This window comes from Mytilus edulis, chromosome 3, assembly GCF_963676685.1.
Source record: "Mytilus edulis chromosome 3, xbMytEdul2.2, whole genome shotgun sequence".
Classification (NCBI taxonomy): Eukaryota; Metazoa; Mollusca; class Bivalvia; order Mytilida; family Mytilidae; genus Mytilus; species Mytilus edulis.
In genome coordinates this window covers 55906312-55925806 of record NC_092346.1, presented here as the reverse complement: position 1 = coordinate 55925806, position 19495 = coordinate 55906312, and the positions used below count along the sequence as shown (strand labels likewise).

Sequence of the window (19495 nt, the reverse complement as noted above, 5' to 3'; positions counted from 1 at the left end):
ATTTTTTTATCTTTTCCCATTTGATTATGAGTTTTTTGCATTCAGGTGCTCGTATGAATACAATGTTAACCAAATTATGCTGAAACTATATGCTCTCTCGGATACAGGTTGAAATTTTCATTTATTTTATTACTAAATTCAAAATATGTATTTCTAGCAAGAGATGTATACTTTTAAACTGTAAGAACACTATCAACTAATTTCCACTTTTTGTGTTATATATATTTTTACGTTTCTTCTTTCAATAACTTTGAATTTCTAAGAATTTTATGCGACTGAGGTTAAGCTATCTATAAAACGACGTCTAATCTACCATTTTTTAAAGCAATTGCTTTTATGCCGTCGCGTATGGCCATCTTTGTGACCCAGATCAGAGACTCCGCCCAGATCAAGCCATAGTATTTTGCTAAACAGGCTCCTGGTCAGTCATTCTTTAACACCTATGTATGTTTTCTAATGCAATACATAGCTTGAAACTTTAAAAAAAAGTTAGTGGATTTAAGAAGTTTCAGAATATGTTCTTGTAGATGTATTTTTGTATTTAAAGGGTCAACCGTTTGACTATCAAATAACATAGAAGTCCGAGTGACAAAAAGTACATTTTTATAAATGCGATTCCGTTTTCCGCCGTTCGTACGATGTTTCAACAAAATATGGATTCATTTCAGTTGTTGATTTAGTATTGAAAATTTAACTGAATTATCTCCTAATAAATACGGTTTTTTATGTTTAATTTGTGTTTCTTTAAGAGGTCAGGTGCTCTTGTTCATTCATAAAATTATCGTTCATTCATACATTTATCGTAAAATCAAAATCACTACACAGGTTAATGCGTAGTGTCAAATTATTACCTGTAATCTAAAAATAGACAAACTTTATTTGCGCAAATAATTTAGCGGAACGAAACCCTTGTTGAAAACACATAACAATAAGTTCGTTTTCCTTTTCTGTCAAAACTCCGTAATATTTATCGATCACCTTACTAATGAAATGGACCCGTCCAAACGTAGTAGATGCCATGTCGGTCTAGATGAAGAGATTTTTACAATTTGGAATTTTCTAGTTTATTAATACATAGATTGAAAAAAAGTACGTCTTTTTAAATATCATGATCAAAACTGGGTTTGCATAACAAATGTCAGATGGAACCATTATCCTCTTCTTTTCAGTGAACAAGTCTACTACGTTTGTTGACACTCGACGGTCCACCGTGTTAGCAATTTTATTTCACATGTTTTCGAAATATTGAAGATCATTTTTCGCAATGTTTCCTGAAAATTGATAAATATCAAAGCAACGTAGAGCTGTTTGTTGTTGTTCGTATAATAAAATTGAGAATGGAAATGGGGAATTTGTCAAAAAGACAACAACCCGACCATAGAAAAACATACAACAGCAGAATTAAGGTCACCAACAGGTCTTCAATGCAGCGAAAAATTCCCGCACCCTGAGGCGTCCTTCAGCTGGCCCCTATACAATATATACTAGTTCAGTGATAACGATTTAATGTCATGTTTGTCTGTGATGACCCCCCTTTTCGGGATTGCATGAGAATTGTAGTTATCTCGTACCCACATGCACTTGTTTCTATCCATAGGAAGGTCGACTATCCATATAAAACTATTTATATGGATAATCGACCTTCCTATGGATAGAAACAAGTGCCTGTGCTCGTACCGCATCAGAAGGACACATATCAACTGAGCAATAATGTTTGGAACTTAGTTTTAAAAATGATGACAAAGTAACATTATGAAAATATTTTTATTAAGCTGAAATATACATTTATTCTTTACATGTTTATATGTCTTGTAAGATATTTTATTTCTTTCACGTTTTTTAACATTTGCGTCTGGAAAGTTGAAATATTTTAACTTAATCATTTGTGTTAATGGTTAAATATAAATTAATAATGAAAATTGTTAAAATTAAATCAATAAAGGAAATTATTGCCAAGGAAGTTACAAACACTACCAGGGGATAATCCATGATGATTTCTTTTTTGAGTTATGTTTCAGCACATGTATATTTGACCCCAACTTTAGCCTGGTAATTAACTGTGTTGTCTCCTTGTGAAATATAAAACATATTAAAAATGACTTTCTGCTAAAGTCTTTTATTTATATAAAGTTAAAACCTTCTTACTTTTAACTAGATAACACTCATGTCAGGTTTAATTCTTGTATATATGTGGATGAAAAATAAAAGTCCCCAAACATTAACATGGCAGCAATTGCTTTTACAGCCTTTAAGGCTTTGATTACATAAGAAAATGCCTGTACCAAGTTAGGAGATCATATATGAGAAGAACATAACCCGTGTCATGCCAATAACTGGTTTTTGAATGAAAGTGTTTAGTTCCGATGCAAAGACCCTATAAGTATATCAATATTAACGCCAAAATATGCAATCTTTAATGACCTGACATCAGTATCGTAACTGTATCCCTCCTTAATAAGTTTTGTTAGTTTCTGAGGTGAATACTGACATTTTTGTGCTTTATAAAGAATATTTCCATAAAAAATTGGATGTAAAATACCTGAACGTATAAGAAGTCTGTATGTTGAGCTATAAATACGAATGATGTCATTGTACCGATGATAAAATTTAGTAAATGCTTTGACTAGTTTGTGATATCGAAAACCCTGGTGTAATTATTTTCCAGTTGATCAATGAAGCCAAGACCACTCAAACTATGACAGAAATACATGTACGCCTAACAATCATATATACACATATAGTTAACCTTTTGTTAAAAATTTCTTTGAAATGCAACTTTACATGAAAAGAGTGGTTGTAGTTTGTTGCTGTGTTACATATATGTGTTCATTGTTTTATACATAGTTATTTTTCTTGTTAGTTTGTCATTTAGGGATCTTAATAGCTGACTGCGTTATTGGCATTGCTCAATTGTTGAAGACTATACAGTAATCTATAGTTGTTAATATTGTGTCATTTGGACTTTTGTGAAGAGTTGTCTCATTGACAATCATACCATAATTTAGTATTATAATAATTGTCGGAAAATGAACCATGAACATGAGGTCAAGGTCAGATGAACTCTGCCAGATAGAATTATACATCTTACACGTAGGGTGCCACATGGAGAGCAGGATCTGCTTACCCTCCCGGAGCACCTGAGATCAACCCTAGTTTCTGGTGGGATTCGTGTTGCTTATTCTTTAGTTTTCTATGTTGTGTCATATGAACTATTGTTTGTCTGTCTGTCTTTTTCATTTTTAGCCATGGTGTTGTCAGTTTATTTTCGATTTATGAGTTGGACTGTCCCTCTTATATCTTTCGTCCCTCTTTTATAATCAATCTATGCACCAAACATAGTTTCCTATTAATAATAGCATCTTAGAGATTGATCTAACATGAAACCCAGAGCTTTTATCAATGAACCATGGAAATAAAGTCAAGTACATCCAACAATCATACATACACCTAAAGTTGACATATTGTTAAAAGTATCTTAGAAATTCAATATACAATGGAAACTTACCAGTCAAAAAATGCACCATGAAATTCAGGTTAAGGTCAGATGAACTCTCCAAGACATAATCGTAAACCTTACAATCAATCTATATATCATTCTTTTTAATAAATAAGGCTGTTAGTTTTCTCGTTTGAATTGTTTTACATTGTCATTTCGGGGCCTTTTATAGCCGACTATGTGGTATGGGCTTTGCTCATTGTTGAAGGCCATACGGTTTAGTTTAAACGTATTTATTTATAGTGGATTGGGAAACAAGGCCATACGGTGACCTATTGTTAATTTCTGTCATTTTGGTCTCTTGTGGAGAGTTGTCTCATTGGCAATCATACCACATTTTTTTTTATATACCTTACATAGTTTCTTGTTGATTGTAGCATCTTGGAGAGAGAACTTTTATCAATGAACCATGGATACGAGGTCAAGGTCAGATGAACTGTGGCAGACAATATATGCATCTTGCAATCTTTCCATACACTAAAGAGAAGTTGATTTATATCTGTGAAATAATGATGAACAAACCAGTGGCAGATCTAGAAATTTTTGTAAGCAGGGTCACCCGACTGCCTAAGAGGGGGCCCACTCCGGTCATACTTCAGTAATTCCATATATTATCAATCAAATTTTTCCCAGAAAAGGGGGCCCCCATCTAACTCCGCCTCTGAAAACCATGACAATCAGTTAAAGATTATGAACCCTTCCAGACACAAATTTACACCTTAACTAGAGGCTCTAAAGAGCCTGTGTCGCTCACCTTGGTCTATGTGCATATTAAACAAAGGACACATATGGATTCATGACAAAATTGTGTTTTGGTGATGGTGATCTGTTTGTAGATCTTACTTTTCTGAACTTTCTTGCTACTCACAATTATCTCTATCTATATAGACTTGGCCCTTTAGATACAGATACTGACCATTGTGGTCATGTTGACTTATCATTATATCATTATTGCTGTTTACAGTTTATCTCTATCTATAATAGTATTCAAGGCAATAACCAAAAACGTCAAAATTTCTTTAAAAATTACCAATTGGGGGGTGGGGGGTTGAGGGGCAGCAACCCAACAACCAGTTGTCCAATTCATCTGAAAATTTCAGGGCATATAGATATTGACTTGATAAAGAATTTAACCCCTTGTCAGATTTGCTCTAAATGCTTTGGTTTCAGAGTTATAAGCCAAAATCTACATTTTACCCCTAGGGTCTATTTTTAGCCATGGTAGCCATCTTTGGCTGGTAAACTAGATACCCCAAAGGTGATTGTGGCCAAGTTTGGTTAAATTTAGCCCTGCAGTTTCAGAGGAGTAGATTTTTGTAAAAGTTAACGACGGATGACTACGACGACGGAGAGGGATGACAGGCGCCAAGTGATGAGAAAAGCTCACTTGGCCCTTTGGGCCAGGTAAGGTAAAAATCAATCCGTACAACTTGTATAGTTTCCCTTTTGCTGATAATATCTTAGAAACAAACCTATTGACCTATAATGGTTTACTTTTAAAAATTGTTATTTGGATGGAGAGTTGTCTCATTGGCACTCATACCACATCTTCCTATATCTACAAACCACAAAAGTATTTAAGAAACAAACCAAACCACAAAATATTTTAATCAGTGAACCATGAAAATGACTTTAAGGTCAATTGAATCCTGACAGATGGATATGTGCACCTCCAATCATTCCATACAACTAATTAACTTGACCAATTGTTTAAAGTAACCAAGAAAAACACCATATCATAAAACTTAATGTTTACCAATGAACCATGAAAATGAGGACAATGTGAAATGAGCCCTCTAAGACAGAATTGTGTCTTAAAAACAGTTATAACAAGGAAGCTTAAAATCGACTAATGAACTATAAAAATAAGGTCAAGGTTATATCAAACCTGGTCTATGAAAAGATACATGACATTATCATCCCGCACACAAAATATAGTTGAACTATCATATAGTATCTGAGAAAAGGACATACCCATGAAAAAATATTAGTACTAATGCTCATAGTAAAAGACATATGGACTCAAGTCACTCAACCTTAAAAACTTAACTTTGTTCCAAGAAAACACGAGGTCAATCTCATCCAACTTAAAAAATATTCTTATATACTGGACGGCAAATTGAATTTGTGTTTAATGGCATGTCCTTCAGAATATCTTCGGAAGAGGTCCAGATTCATTTTCACCAGAAGATATTCTGCAGATGCACAGAATAGAGCAAAACAAAAGGGACCTTGAAATATTCTATCAAAAAGGAATAACTTTTTAATAAATATGTAAATTAAATGAAACAAAAAAAATATGACAAACACATGGTAATTTATTCATTATATTCAAATTTAACATCTTCCTTTTGAGCACTATATAATATTTGTAAAAGTTTGCTTTCTATTTTTTCCACAGCAGCTAATGTTAATACCAGGGTCTCGTGTTTCAGCATACTGTACACATTTAAACCTACAAAATAAAAATTAAATTAAATTGATTTCAATGATGTAGTAAATATCTACACTATTTTACACAAGCAGAAATGTTGTGCATGTTTTACTGATTATGATTTCATTTATGTTGAATTTCACACTCAAGGTTTTACTACAGAAGGGTATGAAATAAACTGAATATCACCACTAATGCTGGACAATTAGATCAAAGTCAGTTGAAATCTACTGCAGAGGATTTCTCTTACAATCCTTCCATAACCAAATATAGTTGACTCATTGCTTAAAAAATCTCAATAACAGATCCAACATATATTTAGTAAGAGAGAACATTACAATATCCTCATTCACAAATGATATAATCGGAACTAACATACCATATACTGGCATAGCATTAAAATGGAGTAAAAGTGAATCTTAACAAAAACTAATATACCATATACTGACATAGCATTAAAATGAGGTAAAAATGAATCTTAACAGAAACTTACATACCATATACTGGCATAGTATTAAAATGAGGTAAATGTGAATCCTTACATGAACTAACATACCAAATACTGGCATAGCATTCAAAAGAGGTAAATATGAATCTTAAAATGAATTAACAAAGTAAACATACCAAATACTGGCATAGCATTAAAATGAGGTAAAAGTGAATCTGAACATAAACTAACATACCATATACTGGCATAGCATTAAAATGAGGTAAAAGTGAATCTTAACAGGTAGTAACATACCATATACTGGCAAAGCATTAAAATGAGGTAAAAGTGAATCTTAACAGGTAGTAACATACCATATACTGGAATAGCATTAAAATGAGGTAAAAGTGAATCTTAACATGAAATAACATACCATATACTGGCATAGCATTAAAATGAGGTAAAAGTGAATCTGATCATAAACTAACATACCATATACTGGCATAGCATTAAAATGAGGTAAAAGTGAATCTTAACAGCTTGTAACATACCATATACTGGCAAAGCATTAAAATGAGGTAAAAGTGAATCTTAACAGGTAGTAACATACCATATACTGGCATAGCATTAAAATGAGGTAAAAGTGAATCTTAACATGAAATAACATACCATATACTGGCATAGCATTAAAATGAGGTAAAAGTGAATCTTAACATAAAACATACCATATACTGGCATAGCATTGAAGTGAGGTATTTGGTTTACTGCTAAAGAGAAATTCCTGGGCATTATATCAGAACTGAAATAAAAAGAGAAGAATTTTTGTTATTGTCATGCAGCTGAAAAGCCATGTATATCTACATTTGAAAACAAAAAATAATGTACTGTGTAATATTCCCAACATATACACATTCAGGTATTGAAGAAAATATATATACCGATCTGTTCCAAAAGAAATCCTTCATGCAAAACCCTAGTAACAATCGAATGATTCACTAATTCGAGAAATTAACAGATTCAACAACAAAGTTTACAAACTGAAATCTTTTGGACTACTAAGTCTTGCTTCTTTAGTGTGTACATGGTAATGGTACTCCACAGAAAAATTGATTTGCATAAATGATAGCACACATTACAATTTTACATAAACTTTGTGTAAGTCTAATTTTTTTTAAAAATAATCTGTCCTAGCTATGTTGATACTCCTAATATGTTTTGTCCACTAGGGGTGTTCAATAATCAAAGTGATGGATATCACTCATGGAAAGATTAGAAGAGTAGTTTGAATTATTTCATATTAAGGTATGGTGGGGGAAAATGAACATTTATAAAGCACTATTGCTGAAAATTGCATTTACAGCAGGTCTTTCGAAGAAAACTTGCTTTTCCAGTATGAGGATAAAATGAGCTCAAATTAAATACTATGGGTCTCTTAATTTGCACTATTTTATTTAAACTGCAGTTTATATCTTATCGAAATTATGTTGCCGGTTCTGAAGATGTTTCAAAAAACAAAAAATGCAAAAATTCTTCTAGTAAATGTTACCAACTATCCTTGTAACACATAAATCTGGACCAACAGCTTTTAAAACTTTAAAGTGTCAACAACAAAAAATTGAAAAATGTTGTTTTGGGGTATTTTGTAAGTTGAAACAGAGGTTATATGGCATTGAAGATTAAAAGTTTTAGAGTGCCTATTGATTAATTTTTAAAGTATTTTTCAACACAGGGCATTGAAAAACTTATGTTATTGAAATGTGGATTCTTTCTTGATTGCAAAAATATATATTCACTTCTAAAATAGACTTAATGATTGATGGAAAATAAACTAATAAACAATGGTTTGTTATAATTAAAAGTTTTAAAATTTTTAAACTGTTTCAAGCCAATTCCTGATAAAAAAAATTGTACTAATTTAATTGTTGATTAATTACAGGTGATCATTGGAAATTTATCAAGTAAATTATAGGCCTTACTTAAATACCTTTCATTTACTCATATTTATATTCATATTTAATTTTTTTTTAAGATCTTGTTAATCCATTAATCATTTATCTTTCAGATATAATTTACAGAATCACTTTATGTAATGTAGATCAAAAGTAATTGGCAATAAATAAATCTATCATCCTTATAAATACCAAACATCTAATATACACATTTGTGTATTCAATTATGAGGTCAAATACTTGTGTATTAAGAATTATATGTATATTGAGTGTTCTGTATAATTATGTAAGACTGAGATTGATAGGTAATATTAATGTGGTCAATTTGATTAGCAGTTTAGGAGGTGGGGCATTGTAATTTAAGGTTCACCTTGTCTCTGATTGTTTACTGATAATGACAGTTGTCAATCATACTAGTTGAATCAGTACCCAGTTACCTAATCAAAATGTTTTTCAAAAAGCCTGCACATCAACACACCTTAATGACATACATTTTTGAATGAACTGCTCCAATAAAATACCCAGTTTTTTTCAGTTTATATGTGTAGTATGTCCACATAAATGAGAACCATAGGGAACTATATTTCAGTGTGAATACATTTAGTAACAGTAGCTAACCTGTCCTGTTGTTAGTGAGGCCGGTGCCTAAGTAAAGATTTAGAACAAGTTCTAATCTTTCCAAAAACATACATGGGCCCCAGGGAAGGCATTTTGGAAATTTAAACTACTAGTATTTCTATTTTATACTGATTTATTGTGCATTTTGCTCTGTGTTTGTTTATTTCACACTGTCTAAAGATATAGGGTGAGGATTGATATATCATAAACATGTTTCAACCTATTGCATTTTTATGCCTGTCCCAAGTAAGAACATTTGGTCTTTGTTAGTATTATGTTTTTTTTTAAATTTTGATTCATTTTTATGTTTTAGAGTTGTGTGACGTCCATATTTGATGAACTGGTATACATTATTTTTTACAGACTAGCTGAAGACTGTCTCTGAATGCAGGATTTTTCAGTTGTGTTGACAAACCATCGATGACCTTTGGCTGTTTTCTGCTATTTGGTTGGGTTGTTGTCTCTTTGACACATTCTCCATTTCCATTCTCATTTTCTATACATAGATCAATGTCAAATACTTTTTTTTGTATTATAAAACGGTAGAGATATTTTAAAATTGACTCTTTTTCTATTTTCTAAGTTTCTTTACTGGGTACCATGTATGTTTAAATGGAACCGTCCTTACAATGCAGATCCAAAATAAGATTATGACATTATTTTATTTTGGATGCAAGTCAACACAGAGTATCTGGAATATTCTTCACCAAAAAATATACTAGCTTTTTCGAAAGTGTAAAAAATAACCCATTACAATTAAGCTATATTTTGTCAAAAGTCAAAGTACTACATCACTACAAAATATATCCAATAAAAATTCCATATAATCTGATTCTTTTATTGTAAACCAAACTCACTCATCAACAAAAAGCGTAGAGAAGCCCCAAAACCTGACATCTATCAAGTCTTCTAAAAACTGAAATACAAATCATATACATTTCTTAAATCTACATTTTAAAAATCACATTTGTACTACATTTCCAGATCACGCATTTTAAAAATGGAAAAATCAATGTTTAGTTCTATGTTGTTTTATTTTTATATCTTTTGAAAATACATGTGTCTCTTTATTTTTTTATTTTTTTTTCAGTATCATTGGCAATTATAAATAAATCATCTACTTATTTTGAACAGAATACAAAGGGGACAATGAGATAAAGCAGTACGTTTTGAAGAATATAGGTGACCTAATTATTTCTCAATAAATCTGTTGATAGACCATTAATATTTGGTATGCTTTTTTACATCAATGATCTATTAGCCTTTTTTGAAACAAAAACTAAAGCAATGTATGACACCCACTTCTTATTCCCCAATTGGGTGTTTAAAAGGTATTTCTAATTCAATGACTGGCTATAGAACTTAGTATATTTGAACATTCTATATTAACTCTGACCTAGTTTAGGGTTATTTGCATTCTCCCTTTTTTACTTAGTTGTAGGAAATAAATAGAATAATAAGCAATAACAAAATTTGCAAGGGACATAATTCAAAAATGCAACAGATTAAAATCTAGGAAAAGGATCAAGGGACATAATTCAGTAGTGCAACACATAACCATTATAAGTAATTGAGATCAAGGGACATAATTCAGTAGAGCAACACACAACCATTAAGTAAATGGTATCAAGGGACATAATACAGAAGAGCAACACATAACCATTAAGTAACTGGGATCAATGGACATAATTCAGTAGTTCAACAAATAAAAATTAAGTAACATGGATCAAAGAACATAATTCAGTTGTGCAACCCATAAACAATTAGAAACTGGGGTCAAGGGGCATAATTCAGTAGTGCACCACATAAAAATTAAGTAACTGGGATCAATGGACATAATATAGTTGTGCATCACATAAACATTAGTAACTGGGATCAAGGGACATAATTCAGTAATTCAACTCATCAACAAATAGTAACTAGGATCAAGGGACATAATTTAGTAGTGCAACACACAAACATTCAGTAACTGGGATCAAGGGACATAATTCAGCAGTGCAAAACACAAACATTCTGTAAATCAGAATTAAATTCCTGTTAATATTATGAAAATAAACTTCATAATACTATATTCAGTTTATACATCATTGAAACTAAACTTTCAGGTTCAATCTAACAGCATCACATGCTACCTTATCAACAAAGATTTCATTTACAAAATCCCAGAATGTACAAACATAAGAAACTAAACCATGGCTTCCAAAACGGTCATATATTGCGGACATTTGTATAATGTTTGGTAAAAGTCCGGCTGGGCAAAGCATGAAACGGTCATCTACTTTTTAGTATTGAAGGCTTTCTTAAGAGATGGTCATTTTAACATAATTCACGATCTTTTTGACCCAACCTTTTGCCTTTAACAGCCGGAAATTTCTGGTCATAAAAGTGACATGATGATTAATTACTATCAAAACACCCCCTACTTTAATACTTTCTAATTTTAATCAAGGCTAATTAGTTGTTGGACAGCTGAAATCTACCTGTTTAGGTGACAGGTAAAATATTTTCAGTACAGGACATCGTATAAATTGATTGGTCTATTCTGAGATTACTATAACATAGTAATCTCAGGTCTATTTAAAGTTATTTTCTTACATTTTAGCAGTTTATATCTAATTGATTTAGTCAAAGAGATTAAAATTATAAGAAAAACGTTTATAAACATGATTTGATGTAAAATTCATAAAGGTTTTATATGAAAAATCGTCAGAACTACGTTGTATGAACTAGAAGATGTGTGCGCAGGTGGGAAATTTAATTATGCACCCTACATTTCTTCAAAAATGCTAAAATTATCATTGGTACCTGTATCTCATGTTAATTTCAAGTATTTTGTTGAAGAAATAACATGGAAGGAAAGAGCTTCTTCACTCAGTCGTTAAAGTTTTTGGTCAAGGTAGTTTTTGATGAAGCTGAAGTCCAATCAACTTGAAACTTAGTACACTTATTGCTTATGATATTATCTTTCTAATTTTAAAGCCAAATTAGACTTTTGACCCCAATTTCATGGTCCACTGAACATAGAAAAGGAAAGTGGGAGTTTCAGGTTAAAGTTTTTGGTCAAGGTAGTTTTTAATGAAATTGAAGTCCAATCAACTTGAAACTTAGTACATATGTTCCCTTTAGTATAATCTTTCTAATTTTAATGTCAAATTAGATTATTACCCAATTTCACGGTCCATGGAACATGGAAAAGGATAGTGCAAGTGGGGCATCCGTGTACTTTGGACACATTCTTGTTTAAATCTAATGTCAATCATTGGGATGGCCATCTGATAACCATAATTGCCTTTTGTGACTTAGTCTTAATCGATTAAAATCGGATCAGATATATATGTCCAGCTGGCTCAAATATTTTTTGGAAGCCTTGTACTAAACCCACCTGGTGATCAGCCTTTGGTATTTCTAAGGAGTCAACTATAATCAGTTTGTTCTGAGCATACTTAGCAGATAATGCACAACACAGTCCATGGACTCTTTTCGTCTTTGGTAACATATAGAAAAAAGACTTTGGACCACGAGGACCAAGTGCTTTTCCACCTAAAATTGAATAAGTCATATGATATTACATTGGAATTGCAAATGTGTGAAATTTTAATCTAAATAACTTTCATCAATTCTAACATAATGTACAAATATCATAAGAAATGGTCAAAGTAAGTTAAAATAAACCTACTTGATACAATTATATGTGAAATAAATAACTAATGCATTTATTATATATATTGTTATGATATCAATTCTTTATTTTTTATATCTTTTAATGCAAAATCCTTATCTGACAATGACTAATGTTTAAGTTGTAATTCTTATATAAATTGATTTTTGAGTTTAATAATTTCTATATTTAGTTGTTATTGGATTTAAACTAGCTTTCAGAAACTGTGAGTACTCCTCAGATCTGTTCTTTGTGTATTTATTGTTATATATGTGCTTTGTATCTATCTCATGAGATAAGCCCTTTCAAACTGATTTTTATAGTTTGGTCTCCTGTTGTGTTATAACATGGCTGTCACAGATTTTGAGGAAGGGTTTTGTTTCCAAAAAGTTGCTTTTCACCATCTGATATATTTATTTTACAAAAAAAAAAAACAAGCCTTATATTTTTGTTTTATCATAGTTGTAAAAATCACACAATTGTTTTCAAGGACAATGTACGATAAGGTCTGTTTTTGCCCCCCCCCCCCTAATTTTCTCATTTTTCAATTGTTTGGAAAGCTACCTATTGTGTTAAAACATTCCCTGATGTTTGAAGTTTGTTTGGATGAACTTTATAAACTCTAATTTCACAACTGGGTGAGGTGAGGGAGGTTAACTTTCTGTTATTATTCACATATTGTAATTATTATTAATTTTGCCGCTTATTTTACAACAAATTGTTATTTTTTAGTGCCTGCGCCAACGTGACCCAGGAATTTTTTAATTCCAATGTCATGAGAATTGATTTTGCTGTCTAAATCTCCAAACTTTTTCTTTGTCACGTAGGCGCACGATATTCAATTTAAAGAAACAATGGCCAAAAATCATTATTTTCCTTCTTTTGGTGTTTTTGGTGCCCTTTAACCCCCCTAACCTCAACCATTTTCTAAAATTAACAGTTTTGAAGATCATCCAAACAAACTTCAAACCTAATGGAATATTTTAACATGATAAGTAGTTTTCCAAAGAAAAGTTTAGAAAATGAGAAAAAAGGGGGGCCAAAAATGGGCCTTATCGTACCTTGTACTTTATGACTTCCTGTATTTGGAAAAGATGCTAAATATCTGAACTTACCTTTATAATATATAGGTGACCTGATGCTACCCTGCCTAGCTCTACCAGTCTTTTTCTGTGGATGGGGCTTTTTACCACCACCAGGCATTTCTGCTCTGCTTCTTGCAAATGAATAATCCTAAAGAGAAATGGTGATAAGCTTTCTATCTTGATGGGCATTTTATGTCTTTTATCCTATTAAATCCTTTTAAAATGTTAACTTGCCTGTCCAAAGTCAGAAACTTATTCTGCAGATATTGTTGTTATTTCTTACTGCTTTTTGTTTAATTGCTGATCATTGCAGAACTTTTTTTGAGGTTTCTGTTGAATTCATTCACAAGTTGTCTGAATTCAGTGGTGGTAATACAGACAGCTGTCTATCACAGTCTATGTGTTGCCTCCACCTTTCTCCCATAAAAACATTAAAAATATAAAGAGCAAGATGAAATATTATATATTATTATCTTATTGTTGTGATATTGTTTTCAGTTGAAAATATGATAACACAATGATACCTGGATGTCTCTGCTGCTAAGCTAACAGCAATTTCTTAAACAGTGCAAAGTAATGGTCATTACTATATGTATAGGCATGTTTGAAAATAATACAGCCTGTATCAATCACTTGGTAGTCAAGTTGATTGTCAGACCCTTATAATACATTGTAATTATCTATTTGTTATTCACATATATACTTTTTTGGACTAGTCTATACTTACTATGAATCTATACTTTCTTTGCCAGTCTACATTGTTATGAAGTATATCAATTCTGTAAAAACATACAAGGTTAAAACTGTTTGATTTCATGCATAACTTAAGAACTGAACATGCTGAATGGAGATACACATAATCAAATAGAATATCTCATATCATATGGATTCATAACAGTTTTATTTACTATAGAAGTTTCAAAATACTTTCTATTTAAGCATACATATTTATTCATGAGATACCTTATTTTATTCCCAAATGTCACTTCTTAAGCTGAGTGTTCTTGCATAGAAGAATTTATATGTAAAATTGAGAATGGAAATGGGGAATGTGTCAAAGAGACAACAACCCGACCATAGAAAAAACAACAGCAGAAGGTCACCAACAGGTCTTCAATGTAGCGAGAAATTCCCGCACCCGGAGTTGTCCTTCAGCTGGCCCCTAAACAAACATATACTAGTTCAGTGATAATGAACACCAACTAATTTCCAATTTGTACACAAGAAACTAAAATTAAAATAATACAAGACTAACAAAGGCCAGAGGCTCCTGACTTTGGACAGGCGCAAAAATGTGGTGGGGTTAAACATGTTTATGAGATCTCAACCCTCCCCCTATACCTCCAGTCAATGTAGAAAAGTAAACGCATAACAATACGCACATTTAAAATTCAGTTCAAGAGAAGTCTGAGTCTGATGTCAGAAGATGTAATCAAAAAAAATAAACAAAATGACAATAATACATGAATAACAACAGACTACTAGCAGTTAACTGACATGCGGCGATGCCAGCTCCAGACTTCAATTAAACTGATTGAAAGATTATGATTTCATCATATGAATATCAGGCACAATCCTTCCTGTTAGGGGTTTAGTATCATACCATCCTAACATATATGAGAAGAACATAACCCATGTCATGCCAACAACTGGTTTTTGAATAAATGTGTTTAGTTCCAATGCAAAGACCCTATAAGTGAATCAATATTAACGCCAAAAGATGCAATCTTTAATGACCTGACAACAGTATAGTAACTATATCCCTTCTTAATAAGTCTATTTAAAGGTTTTGTTAGTTTCTGAGGTGAATACTGACATTTTTGTGCTTTATAAAGAATATTTCCATAAAAAATTGGATGTGAAATACCTGAACGTATAAGAAGTCTGCATGTTGAGCTATATTTACGAATGATGTCCTTAAATCGATGATAAAATTTAGTAAATGTTTTGACTAGTTTGTGATATCAAAAACCCTGGTGTGATAATTTTTCAGTAATACATAAATTTCTCTCGTTAAAATCTAAAACATTGTTACATACACGAGCGAATCGTACAAGTTGAGATATATAAACACAGTAAGATGGTGACAAGGGAACGTCACCATCTAAAAATGGATAATTAACGATTAAGCTTTCTGTTAGTGATATAGATATCAAGATCGAGGAAAGGGCAGTGGTCATTGTTAGTATTAGTTTTATTTAAAGTAAGTTCAACAGGATAAATTTCTTTAGTATACATACTGAAGTCGTCATTATTGAAAGCCAAAATATCATCCAAATATCTATAAGTATTATTAAATTTGTTTATCAGATGTTGTTTCGATGGGTCTTTGCTGATTTTTGTCATAAATTGTAACTCATAGCAATACAAAAACAGGTCCGCAACAAGTCGTCAAGTGGTGCACAGTTAGTCCCCATTGATATTTCGATAACCTGACAATATACGGAATCTCCAAAGCGAACAAAAATGTTTTCTATGTACATTGATGTATGACAAAAAAATACTTGGTTTTGTACAATTTGGATACACTGAAAATCTAGGTATAATGCCTGGTTCATGATACAATTATGACATATTGGTAAATATATAAATTCAGATTAGATGAGAAAATCTAGCTTATTTGAAAAGCATAGTTTAGTTGGTTATTATGAAATAATTTAGTTTTAGATGTAAGGCGTCTTCTGATGCTGATGTTGTTTATCAGTTCATAATTTTGTCATATGACCCTGACGTCATCAACGTTTTTTCATGGTTTATTCTGGTTTAAAATGGAATTTAGAATTAAATTTTAAGAAATGACTGTAATATTTTTTGTCTTTTCGAAATAACATAAAAAAATGTGTTGCACACTTTAAAATAACCCCTATGCGGGTTATTCAGTGTGCACCACATTTTAATGTTATTTCTTCATAGACAGAAAAAATATTACAGTTATTCCTTAAATATTTTTTCAAAAATTTACTGTAATGACATTCCTCTTTAATATATTTCAGAAACTAAATATTACTGTTTCTAAGTTAAAGTATCTTGTTTCAGTTTCAAATCATTTTTGACTCATTAAGGCCAAAAGCATAACATAAAACTTTGGAAACTCTATTTAACTTGGATACCTTGGATAGGTGCCAAATATTTTTGGATGTAGATCTACAATACCAAGCTTTTCATCTTCCAGTGTTGCCATTGTATCTAACCATGCTTGTTTGGATGGCAGATGCTCAGATGGATATTCCAGTTGTCTTGATGTAACAATTGGCAATGGTGGTCTATCTGGTACATAAAGGTGTGGATCTGTCATAAAAAGTGTATACATAGATTTAATGTGTGGCAAACATAAAGGTGACACAATTGGGATTTTTTGGTTTCCCTCAATGAAATACTTTTAAAGATGGATTACAAAAAATTCTAGCAAAAGGATGTCATCTAAAGTCAACAATGATCATGATGATGTAAGGCTTATAAATAAGTATGCCAGACATGTATAAAAATTTTTGTAAAATACACAATTCTAACAAACCGACATAATTACCTGATGCTGTTTCTAACTCTCCTGTAACATCTGTTTTGTCTTCTGCCCTCAAACTTCCTGTTGTTGTCACATTCTGTTAAAACCAAATGTGATAATTATCATTAGTTAGAATCATGTGATGCACACAGGCTAGGTCCAAATCCATTTGCAAACTATTGTTATTTATCATAAAGAAACATAGAAATCAAACATGTCAAATATGAAAAATTGTTCAAATCTTGAAAAACAACTGAAGGAGTGAAATATCACTGGTGATATTACTGTTTGATTTTAGGCTAAGTTTTAGTAATTACTCATGATTATATAAAATTTCCTTTTCCTATTGTGAAGCTCAGTGTTCATACTCTGTACCTGGATGTGACCATTTGTAAAGGGGCGCAGGACATATTAGCGAAAAAATTAAAACTACTAGGGGACATTTGAGTGCCAACACAGTGTTCCAGCTAGGTTTTCAAAAGGGCAGGGTGCCAATCCTGAAAAAGGGCATTTAACGCGCGATATGATAATATGAAAAGGGCATATTTTAATAAAAGATGTTAATCAAACATTTGTGTTTATTCGTTGAATCACAGGTTATACAAGAACAACATCTTTAGCCCATATAGAACTCTATCTTTCTACTTTTAAGGCTGAAAAACTTGTCAAGCAGCTTGTCACACAAGTTTTTTTATCATTGCTTGGCACAGTTGAACTTTATATGCAGTATGTTTTGAAAGGAGATCTGTTTCATACTGTTGCTATGGTCTACCACATTTTACCAGTTTCACTTTTCTACCCCTGCTGTGCTTGATGGCAATACAGCACAAAACAGCTGTGCTCAGTAAATTCACAATTTTAGGATATATAGCAACAGTGAAAAATAGTATCAAAAATAAAACAGTAAAACAAAAATACCGAACTCAAATTCAAAATTCATAATCAGGAAGTCTTTACATTTAAATAAAAATGAGAATGGAAAAAACTGACAAAATTAAACCCTATCAATCAACGTGTACAGAACAAGTGAAAAACAACTGCATTTCCTGAATTTGTACTGACATTTTCCATAGCTACATTTTGCTAACCCCTCCCCCCCACCATTACTGTAAGTGTCCTGACAAGAGTACAACCGAAGTAACAGGACATCAAAATCATAAATGAAAAAAAGTGTGTTTGTTATAGTGGTCCTTTTGACTTTAGCCACCACTTTCTTAGATTGAACTATGTCTGTGTAAGGTATTTCGTAAGTATACCTCACCGAACTTAATTTCTTAGAACTAATATGTAGATTGTACATGGGCACATTAGTTCTTAAGAGAGGGGAGGGTTAAAGTGGTCACTTTGTTTACTTATTAATTAAACCATTTCTTTAAGAAAATTGGTTAAAGTCAGTATTATTTATTGTTCCTTTACTATTTCTCCTGAGACCGGTCATGTAAATATTCTTGTCAGGACTTCCGGTTTCTTTCACATGCCTGACATCGCGGCCAGGCTTAATGTCTGAAGGAACAATAAAAATGGCGTCACTCATCAGGTTCAGGGCAGTCTAAAGCTCAGAATTTGAAATGAGCTCATACTTGGACTATCGCTTTAGGAACTGTTACAATTTTTAAAAGCGATAATTATTTGAGACCTCTGAAAAATCACCATAAGGATATTTTAAAGATCACTGTAATATTTTAACCAGTTTGGTGCTAACGGTAGCTGAAAATGGTCTCCTGAAGGTAAAAGGCATTACTGCCCTCACGGAAACGAACTCCAGCTGAACAGTTGAAATCCTATGTGCTATTATGGCATCGAGAAGCAGGATACAGGATTCTCACTAAACAATAAGCGGGATCCGTGATCATACACCCTCTGAAGTGCAGCTCCATTATGATAAGTGGAGCAAGGTCAAGGGCTATGTCCTTGAACACACACCCTCATAAGTGCAGCTTCATTATGATTAGTGGAGCAAGGCCAAGGGCTATGAGCCTATGTCGGACGTCCTTGAAGTTGAAGAACACAACCCCCTTTTCGTGTGACTGACAGCCTCTCAGAATCTACAATAAGGTCTTCTGTTATGTAAATTGAAAGGTCTTCTGTTATGTAATTGAATATCTTACACGTGCTGCAGTAAATGTAAACAAATTCTTAAAATTTTGGCTATTAAGTCTACAAAATATATGCTTTGAACAAAACATTTTTAGTCCAATGTGATTATTTTTTCCTGGTACAGATGTTATGGTTGTAATGTTGAGCACGACAAAAACAGAATTTCTGCTTTAAAACCAGTTTGACTTTACTGGTTTACGAATTATTTTATATTAATTTGGCTTAATTT

At 32.1% G+C, this 19495-nt stretch overlaps 1 protein-coding gene across 2 annotated transcripts; it reads right to left on the bottom strand.

Annotated features, from left to right (window-relative positions):
- Positions 1 to 5794: 5794 nt before the first annotated feature.
- Positions 5795 to 19432, bottom strand: LOC139514363 (large ribosomal subunit protein uL4m-like). Of its 2 annotated transcripts, none has more exons than XM_071303483.1 (9): positions 19278 to 19432; positions 17194 to 17266; positions 16778 to 16955; positions 14395 to 14446; positions 13698 to 13815; positions 12307 to 12464; positions 9782 to 9840; positions 7083 to 7156; positions 5795 to 5951 (listed from the first exon to the last, which is right to left on the bottom strand). In XM_071303483.1, the coding sequence occupies exons 1-9, from the start codon at positions 19353 to 19355 to the stop codon at positions 5815 to 5817; spliced, it is 927 nt and encodes a 308-aa protein (XP_071159584.1). In that variant the 5' UTR covers positions 19356 to 19432; the 3' UTR covers positions 5795 to 5814. The 2 variants fall into 2 exon arrangements, with proteins under 2 accessions (XP_071159584.1, XP_071159585.1); XM_071303484.1 differs by lacking the exon at positions 19278 to 19432 and adding an exon at positions 19093 to 19113.
- Between the last annotated feature and the right edge of the window lie 63 nt (positions 19433 to 19495).

What these genes read in the sequence shown, in the direction of transcription:
- LOC139514363 (XM_071303483.1), bottom strand. Translation starts at nt 19,355, where the DNA reads ATGTTTTGTTCAAAGCATATATTTTGTAGACTTAATAGCCAAAATTTT. An exon ending in AAAGAAAGTATAGATTCATA is followed by an intron (nt 13,816 to 14,394) that starts GTAAGTATAGAC and finishes ATTTCTCTTTAG; the next exon opens with GATTATTCATTTGCAAGAAG. An exon ending in CAATGCTATGCCAGTATATG is followed by an intron (nt 5,952 to 7,082) that starts GTATGTTTTATG and finishes TTTATTTTGTAG; the next exon opens with GTTTAAATGTGTACAGTATG.